This window comes from Condylura cristata, unplaced genomic scaffold, assembly GCF_000260355.1.
Source record: "Condylura cristata isolate star-nosed mole 26May11 unplaced genomic scaffold, ConCri1.0 scaffold00011, whole genome shotgun sequence".
NCBI classification, from domain to species: Eukaryota; Metazoa; Chordata; class Mammalia; order Eulipotyphla; family Talpidae; genus Condylura; species Condylura cristata.
The window spans coordinates 52833699-52852622 of NW_004567112.1; the positions used below are offsets into that span (position 1 = coordinate 52833699).

General features: G+C 34.3%; 1 protein-coding gene across 1 annotated transcript in view; it reads right to left on the reverse strand.

Annotated features, from left to right (window-relative positions):
- Positions 1–291: 291 nt before the first annotated feature.
- The window catches only part of ASAH2 (N-acylsphingosine amidohydrolase (non-lysosomal ceramidase) 2), a 49896-nt gene continuing 31263 nt past the window's right edge, over positions 292–18924 (reverse strand). The window contains exons 11-19 of the mRNA XM_012723503.1: positions 17336–17451; positions 15690–15784; positions 13779–13818; positions 12946–13041; positions 11017–11112; positions 8655–8801; positions 5234–5293; positions 2517–2605; positions 292–862 (exon numbers count right to left, since the gene is read on the reverse strand). Coding sequence (XP_012578957.1) covers positions 673–862; positions 2517–2605; positions 5234–5293; positions 8655–8801; positions 11017–11112; positions 12946–13041; positions 13779–13818; positions 15690–15784; positions 17336–17451 — 929 coding nt within the window. The 3' untranslated portion in view covers positions 292–672. The remainder of the gene's footprint in view (positions 863–2516; positions 2606–5233; positions 5294–8654; positions 8802–11016; positions 11113–12945; positions 13042–13778; positions 13819–15689; positions 15785–17335; positions 17452–18924) is intronic.

Below are 18924 nucleotides of genomic sequence, written 5' to 3' on the forward strand. Positions count from 1 at the left end.
GATCAAAATGTTACAACTCTGACCGCCTCATAATTGGGCTCCTAAGGCAGTTACATAAGTGATTTGAGCATCAGCAACAACTCTGGATTATGCATATCAACTCCAGAATGACTGCTTTTAAAGCCTATGCTCAATATAGAGAGAGACAGCTCTCTAATTTTCATGCTTTTTTTTTTTTTTTCCTAATTGGGCTTAAACATTTCTGGTTAATCTTACATAGTATTTTTTTAAATATAACTGTGGGAAAAGGCGCTGTTGCTTCATGCTAACATTAAACCCACAAAGCTTTATTTTCTCGTCTGTGAAAAGAAAAAGATCAAATTAAGTGATATCTTCAAACTTTTTCAAACATTCAGTAATTCCATCAATATACAGATTAAACATTGTTAACACATCTTCAATTACTCCATTTCAGAAAATTTCACATGAAAGGGAACTGTCCCTTAAAAAGTCACAGGATTTTACCAGCAGATACAAAACTGCTAGAGCAAAATAAATGGGACACTGGTGCACACTCACACACACTTACATATACCCCACTTCTGTCCCATAGCAGTAAACTATCTGTCCCAAACAGGGACAAATGTAGAAGTCAACAAAATGCTCACATTCATGTAAAATCAATAATGTAAAAAAAGAGTGCAGCTGTTCTTCTAATGACCTGTCAACATTTTACCAAGTTGTTGTAACTTCAAAAGTAGAAGAAGAGCTTTCAAATGGAAGTATGATGGGTTTGAGTAATTGCTGCTTTCGACTGTGCCCAAAGTATCTTATTCTGTAGATTCCAGGCTGGGCGGTCCGTGGGATATGCCATTGTATTGTTGCATTGCTGTGACCTAAAAGTCCCTTGTGCCAATAGAAACTGTGGAACACAAACAAGCCCATTTTCAGTCTTTACAAGTATAATTAGAAAGGTGTGTGATTATTCATTCAATGACTATTCAGGTAGTTCCTACCATAAGGTGCTATTCCAGATAAGGAGGTAACTAGCAAGAAACAGATAAATACCTACTTTCTAAAAAAGGATCCTTAAGAAACAGTCATTGGACCATTGGTAGAAATACCTTATTTTCTCTACTTTTCTAACTACCTAAGTTTTACCCATCCCAGGAAGCCCCCTGATGTTCAGAACACAGGATATCTCCTGCTTTCATACTAGACATCATCTTACAGCCCTTATTATTCCTGGTGTCAAGTGACACTTCATTTCACATGGAGATTCATGCGTTATAAATACACATTTACTGGGCACACATGCCTAAATTTATTTTAGAGGTACTGGGGGTACAGCAGTAAGCACAACTGACAGGGTCCAAGGTTTCATGGCATTTTTGTTCTAGGAGGGTATGGGTGAAAAGAAAGAAAATAAACCAGAAAATCAAACAGACAGCTACTTACTCTTACAGAGACAGTGAGATACAATGAGCTAACTGATATCCTCCCTCAGTTACAAAAATCTCCTGGGCATAGATGACATTTTCAACATTTGCTGTTTCTCAGTGATAGGCACAGGGCTTCTAATAAACAGTCGGTAAAACTACTGCTGATGTACAAGAGACATGTCATTACATATCCTGTGTTTGACTATTCTGATTTGGGGCTTTTGAAAATAAACCATCCTTTTATAATTAGATGAATAGGTTTATTTTGACAATAAATACAGATTTATAATTAAAATATACCCTAATCAGTCCTAAAGACCAGGGAAAATTATACCCATATTCATATTTTGCTATCACATGGGCCACAACATGGTATCTGTTCTCAACCAAGTGGACAACCCAACATTCAAATAATCACTTAGTTTGAGGTTATCTGAATTAGACATAAATTGCTAAAACTTTTATTCACCCCCATGCCACTGTCCTGTGGTGTGAAACGTATACACAGGAACAGAAATACTTTCTATTTCAGATACATTGACAAATATTATAAGTATCTATTCAGCTACCATGTTTGATAACAACAGTTAAAGAGATTTGTTACTGTGGAAACTACATGATTATAGTCCATACTTTACATAAGCCCATAAGAGTTAAAAACTCCACAGCTTGTGATTTAGTAATTCGAAAAAAGAATCATTGACCATATGTAAAACAGGTTGTATATAGATTTGTCATTTTCCCAGAATGAGTGTCAGGTTCTAAAGGCTGTCTTATCATCTTCACCCATCACTCGTTTCACTCAATTTGCAAGAAAGCTATCTAGCTTTCAGGGGATCTATGAATATGGGAAAAAAGAAAACTAACAAAATGTTTGTAAGAATGGTGACAATAACCTTATTAATACCTAATCTTACAGAAGCCTATAGCACACTGTTTTGTAAAATAAATAAATAAATAAATAAATAAAAATAAAGTTTAATAAATCAACTAAATATGTATAGGAGATTCCTTGGGAATTTGATATCATCATCAATATCATGTATTGAATCAGTCTTCCCATTTGTTTTCTCTGCATTACTAGCGAACACTTTTCGAGACTTGAAACACAAAATATTGAATAGATAGGCTCACCGAGTCTCCCAGGAGGCATCATTATGCACTATCTGCCATGTTTCTGAAGTGGCCTCATATTTCTCCACAGTGAGAAAGGTTGGATGGGTCTGAAATGCAATTAGTGTAACCGGTCAGACACAGACACAGGTTGAATCTGTCTGCATATCCTCCCTATGTTGTTTGCCAACCTACAATTCCTTTTGTGAAAATCATATTAGAATTTCACCTAAATTCTTAAGTGTTCTTCTTAATAGTCTCAGCAATGTTTCAGAATGCAGATTTATCCAGTCTATGAAAACCAACACTATTTTTATAAAAAATCAAATGAAGCATAATGTTAGAGCAGATAACAAATTTTGGTAATTAGAACAGAGAAGTGATAGAATAAAACCTGAGGCATAAGTCAAACCTTTGCTTTTTTTTTTTTCTTTTTTGATATATATACCAAGACTTTCTCCAGTTGTCTCAAGATTTAGGAGGAAAATGGAAAAACATCCTCATCTGTTCATCTTCAGGTAAATAAATTATAAGTAAATGTACCTCCACCAGTGAAAGAATTGAAAATGATGTGTAAAGCTTTGTTGCCTTGTGGTGCTAAAAGCAATCCCTATTGTGTCAAAAATGGATTCTAAAAGACCAAATAAGTGGCAGATTTTATTTTCCTACTGGAAAATAGATGTAATTATTTATCTCAGAGCCAAAAATTCAGCTTCAAACACAGAACAGATTTGAGTAATATAATAATAACTTAAAAGATCAAAGGTTACAACTCTTGAATTTTCCTTAAGTTGGACTTTTGTCTAATTCACCTTTCCCTATCCCAGGTCTTTGTACCTGTTATTTATAGGTGTTCAAATAAACCTTTATTGAATGGGTCAGTTATTTATGGAATTGCTTAAAATTCTTCTCTAATTACTCAATGATGGCTTCTATTCAATGAAAAGGTTTTTATAACCCGGCAATTTGTAAAAAGGATGATTTCTGGCCAATAGGTCAGAGTGACACTGGGAGGCCTGAGATGATGTATGACAAAGGGTAAATCCTAGTGCACAGATCTAGAGCACAGATTAGAGAACAATTCTTAGCTGCTGAATAAGAACTATGTGACTATCTCTTCCCTACCTCACAACCTTAATCTCTTCCAGACACATAACTAACAAAAATTATTTAATCTCTCTAGAGCTCAGTTTATTCACTTGTAAAATAGTGATAGTAAAACTTAACTCACTGAGTAGTAGTAAAGATTTAGTTAGATTCATGTCATACTGTATAAAAATATTTAGCATAGTCCCTGTATACACTTAAATGTTTAATAAATAGTGGTGAGAATATGATTACTAATTTTTTAAACAGGCGCTGGAAATTTTTTTATGTTGGTCCTCAAGCATTTGCAGAAATTCCATTCTTATTATAGTCTTTTATTTTCTTTAGGCTTTTTGTTCTCCTGCTTTTCCATAGTAATAATGACAGTATTTTCCCACCCCAAGGACTAGATGACAACTCATTCTGCAGTTCTGCTATGACACTTTAATTATCTTCTGAAAATAATGTTATAAACATATAAGCATTCTGAAATAGCTTTGCTGTCTAGTGATATTATTTCAAACAGGTACATGTGATTATTTTAATAGAATATTCTTCCCAGAGTCATATTTGACAATGTCACATTGCCACAATTGTTATCACAGCAATAATAATAATGTAATGACTAGAAATGGGAAGGTTCATTTGGAAGAAAAGTAGTTTGAATTATAAATGACAATGGATCCTGGAAAGAATGGCTCATCAGTAGAGTGGATGGTTCCTAAGTCACAGTAAAAAGTCTGACCTTGATATTTCCTTTGCATGCTCACTCTCTTCTACATATTTCTTTATTATATGAATGTTTACAACTAGAGTGTATCTAGTCATTGCTTGCACAGTGTTATCAACACTATGGGAGTTATGGAAAAGTAAATTTACTTCAATTTATTAACAGATATTACATTTGTATGTACTTTTACATGTACTTATATATGATAAAAACAAGCATTTGACAATATAGGTAGCAAACTGCTGGCAGTGATTCTAGCTAAAAAAGGTTAGGGAAAGGGGTGCTCTCTCATGTTCTATTTGATGTACAGATGTCTGTTTTCACACTGCACTTGAATTTCTTACATCATTTTTCAAGGTTAATAAATACCCTATTAGCACCAGTAGCAGAAGTAGAGAGAAGGTCAGTGCAAGGCAGAGAAGCCATGCAAGGCAGAGAAGCCGTGCAAGGCAGAGAAGCAGTGCAAGGCAGTGGCCGTGGCTCTGAGCCAAGGAAGCTTCCACCCAGGGTCCATGATGTCTGCACAACAGCAGGAGAAGCACTGCTGAGGAGGGAGAGCAGCCGAAGACACGCTTTACTCTTACTTCCCTGATTAGTTTTGCAAATTCAGTGGAGTTTAAAATTTTGAATACATAAATGAGGCTGTTTTCAAATGAACACCTCTTAAGTCAATCCAGCTTTATATGACTTGTGCGGTAGGGAACTCTAGGTGAATGCTAGTTAAATGTTTCTTACATACTGTTTTTCCAGACTCAATTTCACATTAACTGTACCCACTGACAATTTTCCTGCTTTTACAAAATAAGATGAAAAGAAAGCCAGACTGTTTTATTTTAATATTGTTAATTTCTAGGGGACTACTGCAGTGAATAAAAGACTAAAGAGTAGATTTAAATTTATCTAAAGAATTATTGATGCTTACCCGGTTTTCTGCTGAATTCTTTGGGTTAGCCCCTACAAATGTAATTTCAGCAACTTCTCCCTGAAAATAAAAATTCATTGTATGAGGCCCAGTAGAAGAATATTTTTGCTGTACTCATATTTGCTGTATGAGTACTTATTAGGTGGTGTGGGGTCTTGGGTGCCTGCCTAGATTTTATTCTATCTAATCAAACAAGCTATCTCCTAAGAATATTAGAGAAAATACCTTCAGCAATGACAGGCACAGGAATCTGAGACCAGTAAGTTACTCCAGAATTTTTAGCTAGTACATTTATTTTGGTAGATTTAGATATAGCAAAAAATGCAGAGCTAAAGTTAATACTAAAGTTAATACAGAGCTAAAGTTAATACTAGCACATTAGATGGCTTCTTCAGTCCTTCCTATTTCCTCATACTGCCCACACACACACACACACAGGAAACGAACCGAAGCAAGTGAGAGCAATCAAAACTTTCCATGGATAACTCATTCATGTAGTTGCACTTATACTTACCACATAAGATAAAAGAAGAAATTATATGATGTATGTGTATCTTCCCATCTGAAACAACTAGGAAAACTGGACAGACATGTACTAAACAATCAGAGGTGTAGGCATTGTGCAATGAAAACGATGATCTTTAAGTAACAGAAAACAAAGAGTCCTGGAATAGCCCACGCTGGATGCCTTCAGAGAGTTTACAGGCCACAGAACAAAGAAAGCAAATTTCTAAAGATTCGGGCAATCTACCTCAGTCACGCAGTAGATGTGAAGGTCCAGGAAAGACAATCAGTTGAATTCATAAGATGGAATAAGAAGAGAGAGGAGAAACACACACATGGAAATCTCTGGAGACTTGTAGAGTGTGCCTCTCAACTCTGCAAGCATGTAAAGAAATTACCTAAAGCTAGGAAAAGAACACTTAAAAAGAATTAGAAAGGATGATCACCGGATTTTTCATAATTCACAATTAACTGTGAAAAGTTCCTGTCCCACCAGCAAGACTAGAAAAGCTCATAATTTAAAAGAGTTTTACTACAATATGCAGAGGACAGTTGTCCCTAATATAAAAGCTGCTTCAGCCTTGCCTAAAATGTTCAGTAAGAGCCAACAGGATCAAATTATTTCCATGTAACGTAACAGCTTCCCTTAACAACTTAGCAATTTCCCATAGTTACATTAATAGTAAAATGCCCAGCACCTGACAAGAGAAATTTTACTCTACTTGATGTGTAATCAAAAATTATCAAGCATATAAAGAAAAGAAAATACTACTCATAATAAGGTAATTCTCAAACCAAAGTGACCCATAAATGAAACAGATGACCAAATTCATTGACAAGGACATTAAAATAGTTCTCATAACAGTATTCTGTGCATTCAAAAGCTAGGGGCATTAATATACTAAGTTTAGATGCAAAGTAAATAAAAGGCCTAATTCCACCCTCAAGATATAAAAACTACAGTATCTGAAAAGAAAATACACTGGATGAATATAGGCAAAAAAACCTATACACATTGAAAACAGGCAGGGGAAACAAAGAGTGGAAAAAGTGCACAGAGAAATAGTGGGATGTAGAGCAACTTCAAATTGCTTCATATATGATTTATTGAAGTTCTTAAAGTACAGTAGAAAAGAATATAGGAAAAACAAATTTGAAGAAACAAATTCTATGCATTTGCTAAAAATAATAAGACTTTAAAGATAGGAACGACAATGAAACTCACTTAAGTACAAAGAACTTAAGGAATGAAACATCAAGCTCATTGAAATAAAATTGCTTAAAACCAGAAGTAAAAAGGAAAACATTCTATAAGCAGTAGAAGAAAAAGCACATTATTAGAAACATACAAGTAAGTATTATTAGAACATACAAGTAAGGATGACAGCAAATTTGTCGCTGAAACTACACAAACCACAAAACAGTAGAGGAACATCTCTAACGTACTGGGGGAAAACTACTAAGAATTCCAGAGAGCTAAGATAAACACAATATGCCAATTCAAGTAGTAATGATACAGTACAGGCAATTTTTACATGACAGTAGGATCAGTATGTTCTTCCTTATACTAAACAAGTAATCCCAGATTTAGACAAAACCGTCAAAGCAGCCATTTATATACCAACCAAGAACCAAGAAATGTTTATTAGTCAAACTGCACAAATCTTTGACACTCCTGCCTAGGGTTGTTCCCATCCTTTGTGGTGCACAATTCAACCAGAGCAGGGAGACCATGAAATGAATTAGTTTGCTGCTGCAGTGGCAAAACACACTTGAAACATAGTCATTGATGGAGGATGGCAAACTCCGCAGGCTAGTGGCTAGGGTGGTGGACTAATTGGGCATTTCACAGTGTTTCTGGAGCTAAGATAACCATATTGGTTTTGATAGGCTCTGCCCAGTCCTGGACTGACCAGAAGTTATGAGTATGCACAGCAGAGAACAGAGTACGCCCAAGCCACCCGCACATTGCAGGCCAAAGGAGTCTGTATACAGAGACTTGAGGGAGCCCCAGGACGAAACTCAAAGATAGGAAAACCAGAAGATGACCTGAAGTGTAAATACACACCGCAGCCCACATAGATCTATGAGCAGAAATTAAAATTATTATTCCCTAAGGCATCAACGTACAAATCTGATGAATATTTGTTAAATATTAAGTTACACAATTAAAGGGCTAACAACTTGAGAGTGAGATGTGAAAGTAAAATCAAGAATAAAAACTGAGTCAAGTTATTCAGCAACCAATTGTTAAAACAAACTCTCAAAAAACTAAACATAGAACTTTTTAAAAACATGGTATAGGCACCTACCAAAACCCTAATATGAAGGGGGAAAAAGCGATGGTAAAAGATTGAATGTTTTTCTTCCTAAAATCAGAAACCAGGATGGACAGTCTCACAACTTCTAGTCAACATTCTGTAGGAGATTCTAGTCAGTGCAGTAAGAGGAAAAGAAAGTTACAGACAGCCAGAAAAGAAATCCCAAAGGCATTAAGTAAACCTTTTATTATCAGACAACCTTGCACTATTTATAGAAATTTCTAATGATGTCACATACACTCCCAAAAACTACTAAAATAAATGATTTAGCAAAGTTACAGGATAGAAGAAAATAAATTAGCAGCAATACAAGACTTTACTTTTATGTGCTTTTCCTATCCTTTAACAGAGACTATTTTCTGAGCATCCATGAAGGAAAAATTTTGATTTTAGAAAAATGATAGTAACCACTTAAGAAATATTTGTCCAGTCTCATGATTTCAGAGTCTCTGCAGATATAAGAACAATTATTAAAATTATCACTGCTAACAGTGGTTCCATGGCATGATTAGAAGTAGTGGCAGTGAACACCATTCCCCTATCCTAAAATGCAGGTTTTTGAAGGATTCCAAGATCACTTCGTGAGTGAGTCTTACCACTTTATATTTAGGTTTCACTGGCATCAGGACATCCCCAAAATTTTTGCCTATTGGTGCATTATCCACAGCATTAGGAATTAATGAGATCAACAGTTGTTTGAAAAATGGAGGCTCTGGACCGCTGCTCAGGTTGGCTACTGTATCCTAGAACAGAGAACATTTGCTAAAAGAACACACAGAGCAGACACAGAACCCTCTGCTTTGCCCCCACATCAGCAACATATTCATAAAACACAAACACATACACTTAAGGCTAACACATTTAACAAAATGTAAGGGGAACCTCGCTAAAATGTAAGCTTAGACATCTGTAACTTAAATTTCTGTCATTGGAAGAAAATGTGGGTTAAAGGCAAAGCCTTCACTTTTCTAGGATTATATTCCAATAAGCAGAGATCAAAATCAGAAGCACACTACACAGGGTTAGGTTGGGGAACAGTTATTTTTCTATTGTATGACTATACAGGGCTTAACACATGATAGTCTTTGTAACATGACACTATAATTCTTCTCTAACTTTTAAAAAGTGTTGAGCCACTCCAGGAAATCTTTCTCTCTGAATCCTTTTCTGTGATATTTAAAGATTATTTACATTTTAAATTTAAAATGTCAGGTCAGCCCATATCCTGACTGGCTTTATCTGTATTTTCCACAAATTTTGCCACCTTTAGTAAAATCATCATAGTGCTAATCTCAGAGTTTAAATAGCTTTCATATATATGTAATGTACTTTAATCCTTACTTTTTACTTTATATATTTAATCTTTACAAAAGTCACATAAATAAAGTGCTTAGATTTCCATTTTGCAAATGAAGAAAACAGGTTTGGAAGTACTTAGGATCACATAGCTCATCTTAGATACACAACGATCAAATTTACTCTGAAAAATATTTTTGAAAAATGAATCATATTTTTCTCCCTAAATATTACTCCCTGGTGGCACAGCTGGTTAAAGCACAACACTAAGAAGCTAAAGCCACTTCAGCATGAGTTCGGTCCCTGCCCTGGAGATGACCCACATGGTGCGGCAGACCTCTCCTGACCCGCCGGCTGCTCCCCTCAGCAATGTACTTCATCAGTCAACCTGTTCTGCTCCCCACTCTGTCTCTGGTGAATTCCCTCACTGCCCCTGCACTTCTGGCCTGTACCCCAGTTTTGTATGCATAAATAAATAAATCTTAGAAAATATATATATTACTATGAAATTTGAAGATATATTTCAAATATATACAAGCCTACGACAGTAATAAATAGTGGTTATCTCCTTGAATAGGTTATAGGTTTATGCTTTTTTATATAATTTGAATATTGTACAAAGCTTTTATGATAATTTTTCAAAATATTAAACCTAAAATTAGGAAAAATGTTATGATAATATAATAATATAATCAAAGTATATTCTTAGTAAATATATTGCAGTAAAACTCCAAATACAAAATCGGTAAATAATTAGGTGAAGGTATATATAATTGCCAATATTCAACTGTTTTGTTCTAGAGTTATTTCGATTTCATTTTATTACCTTTGTTTTAATTTAACATGCCCAATTTCTTTCTTTGGACTTTGTTTATTTTGCCATGATTATTTCAGTCATTAGTGGGGCTTAACCATGTAATAAAAGGGCCTGTTAATTATGCTCTTTATCCTGGCTGTTGACTCATCTCCAGACTCCACAGTACAGCTGCATAAATAACTATCCCAAAGAGAAGATTTCCACAAGTGGTGTTCCTTTAAGTAAATCTCTTTAGGTGCAGATATTTTAAGTAGATAGAATGTGAATACACATTCCACATTACTACTGCACCTTATCAAATCTAAGCCTCCATTGATAATAACAACTGTTATTTTTAAGCCAGCAATAACGTAAAAACATGTCACTAATTTTAAGATTCCTGTGATCAGAAAACACATTCCACTTTCAGCCATGCTATAATTGGGAAAATGGACAGGTCAGAATTGACCTGGTCTATGTGTGAAGTGATTAGAGAGAATGTGACCAGAATTAAAGAATGCTGATTCAATATCAACTTGCAATTATGTAAATTTATCACTTCCCAGTTTATTTGCTCATCTGAAAAAAAAAATGGTGGGAAAAAAGTTATCTCCATGATTCACACCATGATTATGACAATAATATGCAATAATATATACAAAAAAACTGTGTTACAACCAAAAGATGCTAACTGAATTTAATCTGAATTTACCATCACCTTTATTTCTTAACAGTTATTTCGTAACTGCAACTATTTTTAATACGAACGTCTTCAAAGAAACTGAACAGTCAAAGCCAAAGTTCTCTTCTGTCTCCCTCCACATCTCCCCACGTCTTAGATACACATGTAAATAATTTTGGCTTACTGTAGCAATGGCTTTAGCAAGGACTCTGAAGAGCTGGATGTAAGCAGACAGAGTATGGGGTCCGTAAATGGTAGATGCCGCTTCATATCGCTGAGCCTGCAAGGAAGGCAGAGCAGATTCAGTCATTCTTCTATCTCAGTCCACTTTCAGTGATCATGTAGGAAGGGGTGATGCCTGGACAGCTCATAAAATTCAAGATTTACTATGACAAATGAGAGTGAGCATTTCCATTTACCAAATAAAGTAAACTTTAAAGGCAGCGGATTATGTCATTTGAATTGTTAGTCCACCTAATATGAGTGGTGACTCAGGAGTTTATATTTAAGCAAGTGCCTGTAATATAAATTTTAAGTACCTATGAATTAAAGAACTTAGAGGGACAAAACAGTTTTGGTCATTTCTAGATGAACTGGTTGTCTATGCTACTATCTGGAGAACATTTAGCTCATCATGAAGCTAATAAATAGAACCTAATGTATCTATACCTCCTTTTACCTGAACTTTGAGCCTTTGTTTCTCCATCAGAACTTCAAGTTCGTCAAATCTGAAATGGAATTCATCACTCCAAACATATCAATCAGTTTTCCCTGCAACATTGCTCACCTCACTGAATTTCATCTTTCCAATCTCGTATGCCAGGGTCATCTGGCAATCATTATAGACTCTCTCTCTCACCATGTATCCTGTAAGCTGCCAAGACTTATCTTTCTTCTGTCTTTTGAGTTCTTTCCTCTATCTCTATTGCTGTATCTTGAGCCAAATACTCTGCTCTCACCCAGACCATATTACGGCTGTTTAATTAACTATATGCCTCCACATTAGTCCTTCTTATTCACTTTCTACACTGCCATCCAGTGACATTTCAAAATCCAGATTGGATCAGAGCACTTCTTCCTTGGAGTTTGACTACAGTTTCCCAACCCTTTCCTTATTGAGGCAAAGATCTGCACATATTGTGTAAGATTCCCATCAACTAATCCTACCACCCACTTAGCCTACCTCAGAAGATGCTTCATACTTACTCCATGATACCCAAGTAGTTATGGCCCTTTCATGCACTTAGCCTTCCTTTATAGACTTTTGCCTATGTAGCTTCCTCAGTATGGAACACTTTCCCCAACTTTTACTTGCCTAACTAGCCCTAATTCATTCTCCAGAATTCAGCCAGATGTTACATCTCCCCCAAAGTCCCCACCTTCAAATCCCCAGTCTACATTGGTGTGCTTTCTCATACCTTAAGTGTCACTTTCACACAAACACAATCGTTTATTTTCTTCTCTTTTACCAGACCTTAAACTGTAGTGGTCTTCAAAACAGGGGCAGATTCTTCTTCACTTTTATACCCTGATAGTGGCTAATACAGTAGATAACAATATATATCTGTTGAATGAATGATAATTACCTAATTCAGTAGGCAGTCAACTATGACTATAGCTTCTTGGACCTAAGATTTATAGTGAAGATTACTTAAGCTCACATTTACAAAGTCCTTAGCTAGAGCATTTAATACATAGTAACTATCAGTGGGACCCTTCAGCTTCTACAAAAGCTTGAGGGACCAAAAGCACTACAGATAATGAATGCTGCACAGTACAACCTAGATTTACTACCAGTGCTACTGAGAAAATAATTTCAGGAAAAGTGCAATTCAGTGAGATTATCATTCTGACCTGAACTTAGAAATGATAAACCTGCAACTCCCAAATACAAATGCTGGCTTATCATTCTCTTATCTGCTCTGAAATAAAATCATTTCTCAAATACACCACGAAGGAAGAATATTGACACAGGATATAGTTCAATTAAATGATGAGACCTTTTTACTTTACTTGCTGTAATATCTTATATTAAATATATTATTTTCAATAATAAAGGAGGATAAGGATAGAAGGGAGTGGTGGTGATCATTGTGGTAGCAGTATCCTTTACCTGATATTCTTCATAGGTAGCAACATAGTGTGTGTAAACATTGCATAGACCAGAAATAACAACAGTCATATTCTGCCTCCCATTGGATGCAAATTCCTAGAGAGAGAAAGGTAGTCCAATAAAATGATCTTTCATCTTAAAGAACATCATCTCAGTTATACTTAACACGCAATTATTGATGAGAATCATGAATATCTCTTGCTTAATGTTCTTCCTAGTGATCAAAACCATCTCAGAGAGCAGAAGTATCTGAGTCGTGAGTAAAAAGTCATAACTCTGTTCTTCACATCTAGGCAAGTTGATGAATCTGAGTATCTTAGTGGATTCATTTCAGATGTCAAATCTTTATTAATAAAATATAACATTTTATCAATATCCTAAAAAGTATAGTAGATTTGTGGTTATTTCCAACTCCAAGTACTAAGACATTTGTTAATAATATCATTTGGGAACCATTTACAACATTTCTAGATGATAAAGAAAATCACAATAAAGATTAAATACAGAATTCTCAACACATGTTAGTTGGGTTTTATTTATATAGGACTTTAACAAATTAAGGTAGTTGGAGGTTTTTCATATTTGATCCATAAAGCCACTATCAATTTTTAAATGTTAATATATAAATATCAAAATAATTTTATTCTAACCATGCCTCTCATTTTTTAGGTTTCTTTTTTATATTTCATATTCACCTCTAGCCATTATTGTAAATAAGTTTACAATTTATTTAATCTCAGAAATCACTAATTTAAAAATTACTAGTTTATAGAGTTAGGGAATTCTTTTTATAAAACATACATGAATACACAGATATTTCATTTTTAACTTACTGCTTGAACTGCCTCCCGAAGTCTTCGCCCAGACATGGTCCTGAGTCAGGAAAAGAGAATTATTGAAGTATTTTCTATTCAAAATATATGCAAAGCATACACATAGACGTACAATGAAATCCAAAAAGTCATCCTGGCTTATCAATACAATTAGTAAAGTATGCAGGAATTCATCAGCCATGCAACATTAGAGCTTTCCTTCTACAATTCTATCTTCAAGGCAAATTCTTAACTAAATAAGTCAACTAGAAGGTGGAAAAGAGAGTCAATAAAAATCATTGGGAAAAGATTATGGTCATTTTTCTTTCATGGATTTAATAAAAAATATATTCTTTCCATTCTAAGTTAGTGAATACTGAGGCAATTAGAGAACATACTGTTCCTGTATACACAGGACTTACCATGTCATCCATTTATGTAATCTTTCAATAAAACACTAAGCACCTACTACTAACTAGACCCACTTCTAAATGCTAACAATGCAACCATATGGAGTGTACATCCTTGGGAGAGAAGATAGCCAATAAACAAATAAAAATGACAAATCTGTGAGAATAATAAAGTATGGAAGAACGAATGGGAATGGCGATGTGTTGTGGTGGTGATGATGGTTCTGGTGCTGATACCAGTAACAGTGACAGTGATGGGTAGGCAACAGTGGAGGCCATGACTGGCCTTTGTGTTAGATATTGGAGCAGAACACTGAAGGAATAAAAGAGCTGGTCACAGCAATAACTGGAGGGTAAGTGTTTCAGGGGAAAAGAAACATAATTTCACAATTCTAAGCCAGGCACATGCTTGGTGGCCTGATAGTTGCAGTGCAGCCAAGGTAGCTGAAGCAGGGGTGAGAAAGTCAGCGCAGTGGTCTGAAACCAGACTGGAGGGGTTGCTGAAGAGAAGCTAACATAGGATTTTGTAGGATATTGTAAAGGTTTGAGGATTTACCTGGATAAGATGAGAAGCCTTTAGAGGGTTTTGAGAAGTGGCATGCTTTCATGTCAGTTTTAAAGGAATTGCTCTGCCTGTTGTATTGAGAAAAGACTACAGAAGAGTAAAAGAGGAAGCAAGATGGTGGGACAACAAGTTTTTGTACTAATACAGGAGAAAGACAGTGGTGACTTAAGTCAGTGGGGAAGAGATATAAATTGCTGGTTAGAATGTATGAAATTTGCTAAAAGATTCAATGAGGGGAAAACTAAGAAAAGGAAAGACTACAATGCAGTGCCTGAGCAACTGGAAATATATAAAATAGACAGGAAAGGCTGCCTAAGAAGAATATTTTAAACAAGCTTCCTTTTGATGAGAACATCTTTGATTTATTCTATTAACTTTCCAATATACCACAGTGAAGTGCTAACATAGCCATCATGTTGTACGTTATTTATCTTACAACTAAAAGTTTGTACCTTTTGACCCTGTCCACCCATTTTCCTCAGCCTCCATTCTTTTTTAAATGTTTTGTCTATTTAAGATGATGGATGTTAACTATACTTATTTGGTTATCATTTCCACAATGTTTAAGTCAAACACTGTGATGTGTTGACTCCATCTCAATAAACCTGGAAAGTGTTATTTTTGTATTTTTAATACCAAAATGGATGGCTTCAAGTATCTATATTTTAATATCATTTCAAGACTTTCTGCTGACAAAATAATTCACATCATCATTTAAATGCAGGATGAAGTTTTCAAGTGTTCATCTTTGTTTGACATTGATCCACTAGTAAAAGGCATCAAGAAAATTATGCTTCAGAGGCCCCACCAAAAGTAGTTAGGAATATTTGTAACTGCTGTCAAAAATAGCACAGAAATGTCAATGCAGAATTATCTGCTCATAATAGTAAGTGATTCCAATAGAAACTTACATACAATAAGCATATTCAGCTACAAAATTTAGAGAACAAAACTTACGTAAGTTCCCCAGGAATGGCAGTTATGGCCAAGGATCCAATAGTAATAATTTGAACATCAACAATATCTGGGTGCCAGGGATTAGGGTATGACAGCTAGAAACCCAAAACATGGAAACTGTGTTAGGCATATTATTCTTTCTACAGGCAAGAGACAGTGTTCACAGGAGTCTCCTCATTAAAGGAGTTAAGATTTTGAAGAGCCCAGTACTGAAGAGGAGGGTAAGAGAAGGAAGGAAAGTGTGTAGGGAACCCAGAGGACTGTGATGGAGGACTATGTGGCCTCCTGGTGAGTGTAATATGGTAACATCATTTGAAGACAATGGCTTAAATCATATACAGTGTGAAAAACCCAAGTTAATTCAATAAAAATTAAACGAAGGATAAAAATAAATACAATGTTTCCAGATGACTTTGGTATTTTATCTTACTATCATAAATTTTCTTACCAATTTATGATATAAAGTATTCCTTTGCCATGTTCTAATCATCATTTATTTATCTTGTTAATTGTGCCATTTTTATTGAGATAACATTGGTTTACAAAATTGTATATGATTTAGAAGTGTATGATCATACCTCTTCAGGTGTATGTTACCACACCACACTAAAATAGGCACTTTACTCAAAGTAATATATAGATGTAATGCAATTGTCATCAAAATTTGCAGTAAATATTCTATCTAGTCCTGTGCATCTTAATTGTCAATGTTTCTATGACTTACACTTAATTTCTCATCAATTAAGTTTGTGATGGATATGTTACTGAAGTAATAATGTGTAAAAGATAACCAAGCATTCTTCTAGAACACTGTGGAAACTAAATTTAAACAGGATGAGTAAAGAATTCCATTATTTGGAATAGGTTAACTTACTGGTTTCACTTTTTACTCTAATAACACCTTAACTTTTCAGTTCCAAAGTCTTGCCTTAATTTCTAAGTTTTCTCCAAGAGATTCTATCTTTTAATATGCTTACAATTAGCACAGAATCTTTCCCTTTATTCATTTCTTCTCTTTCTCTCTTCCAAAGAATTTTGATTAAGCATTAGGAAAAACTGCATTTAAAAGTGTTTCCTGTGTAAACATCCCAAGTCTCCAGGAACACGGGTATGACATTTTGAAATTCAGAATGTAAAAACCCATATTCCAAACAAGGGTCAAAGAATACTGCTGTTGATAAAATTGTTATCTGAAGTGGATTGCAACTGAGATGGGAAAATGCACAAAAATATGTAAAAATAAACTATTATTAAAAAAATTATTATCTGAACTACAAGAAAAGTGAGACATGAATATATTCCTTTTTATATGACCTAAAATGTGTTTCTGTACAGATATTCTGTGTGAAATCCCAACCGTCAACATAAATTAATCCCAAATACATAAATGCCATCCTTGCTCATATTTTCTGCTATTCTGACAGATTCTCTGCTGATAGATGCAAAAATCTGAGTGAATATATTTAATCATCATACCCCTGGTTCCTTACAACTAGGCTTACACCATTCTATTTTAAATATCAGAAAATTGATGTGATCTGCATAAGAATGACCATGTCAATAAAGATTTAATATTAATATTTGATAACTCACAAATTTTAAAATAACAATATACTAATTTCATCTTTATAATCAAAATGCATTACCTCACCAGTGTGAAGAAGGATTGGCTTTGGTTTATGACATTCTTTGATTTCTTCAGATGGCTTGCCCAGGATTTGATCTCGAATAGTTTCCCAAAATGGAATTCCTTCAGTCATCCCTATAAGAAATATTCTAATTAATATGATTCCAATGTATTAACACAATGTCATCATCTTGACAGTGTACAATATATTTAGGAGTTTCAAAGATTTTATTATAGTTGTTGTTCAATAATTCCAAATATTCTGCATAATAGAAGAGGTAGTCTAAAACAGGAGATTTTACTTACTCAGATCCTCAGTTTGGTCAACAGAATGAAAGAATATATTTAGTTCAACATACTTGCACAAGCAAAATAATTAGGTTGCATCTTTATTTCACACCATCTATAAACTTAATTCAAAATAGATCAGATATAAATAGAAGAGTTAAAACTACAAAATTCTTAGATGAAAATAGCTGTAACTTTTCATGATACCAAATTTGGCAAATGATTCTTAGAAAGGACATCAAAAGCATGAATAAAAAGAGAGAAAAGGATCACTTTATTTTAATTAATTTATTCAATTAATTCAAAGAATTTTTTATTCTTTGAATAACATAGTCAAAAAAGTAGAACCATAACAGGAGAAAATATTTGCAAATCATACATCTGATAAAGATCTTGACTATAGAATACAAAGAGGACTTTTATAACTCAATAATAAAAATATTATTAGAATGAATATAGCAAATTGCAACTGTATTTGTTTTTTTTTATTAATGGTTCTAAAATATGCATATATAAAAGATAACATATGCATTAAAAATGATAAAACTATATGAATGGACATTTCTCCAAGAAAGATAAACAAATTACTAATTAGAAAAAGAAAAGACACCAGATGTCACTGATCTTTGGGGAAATGCAAAATCAAAATCATAATGAGATTCCACTTCAAAGTCCTTGCATGACTAGAATCAAAATGTCAAATAATAAGTATTGATGAAGATATAGAGAAATCAGGACCCTGAGAATTTCTGGTGGGCATGTAAAATAGTCTGGAAATAGTATGGAAGTTCTTCAAATGTTTAAACAAACAATTACCAAATAATCTATGATTCTACTTCTAGGCATATACCCAAGAGGAAAATGAAATTATATACCCATACAAAGGCATGTACCTGAATATTTATAGCAGCGTTATTCATAATATTCAAAAAGTGAAACAACCCAATATTCATCAACCGAGGAATGCATAACAAAATCTGTTGTAACCGTTCAAGAAGTATTACTTAACACTAAAAAAGGAATGAAGTACTGATACAGGCTGTAACATAGACGGACTCTGAAAACATGATCTAGCTGAAAAGAAGGAATGCCAAATGTCACACACTTTATGACTCCACTTATAGGAAATATCCAAAACAAGAAAATTAACAGTTGCTTAGGTATGGGAAAGATGGAAGATTGTGATAACCAGAGTATACAGGATTTTTTGTTAAGGTGATGAAAATGTTATAAAATTGACTGATGATGATTGATCATATATGTGAATATACTAAATATCACTTAATTGTACATATAAGGGAATTATTTGGCGTATAAAAC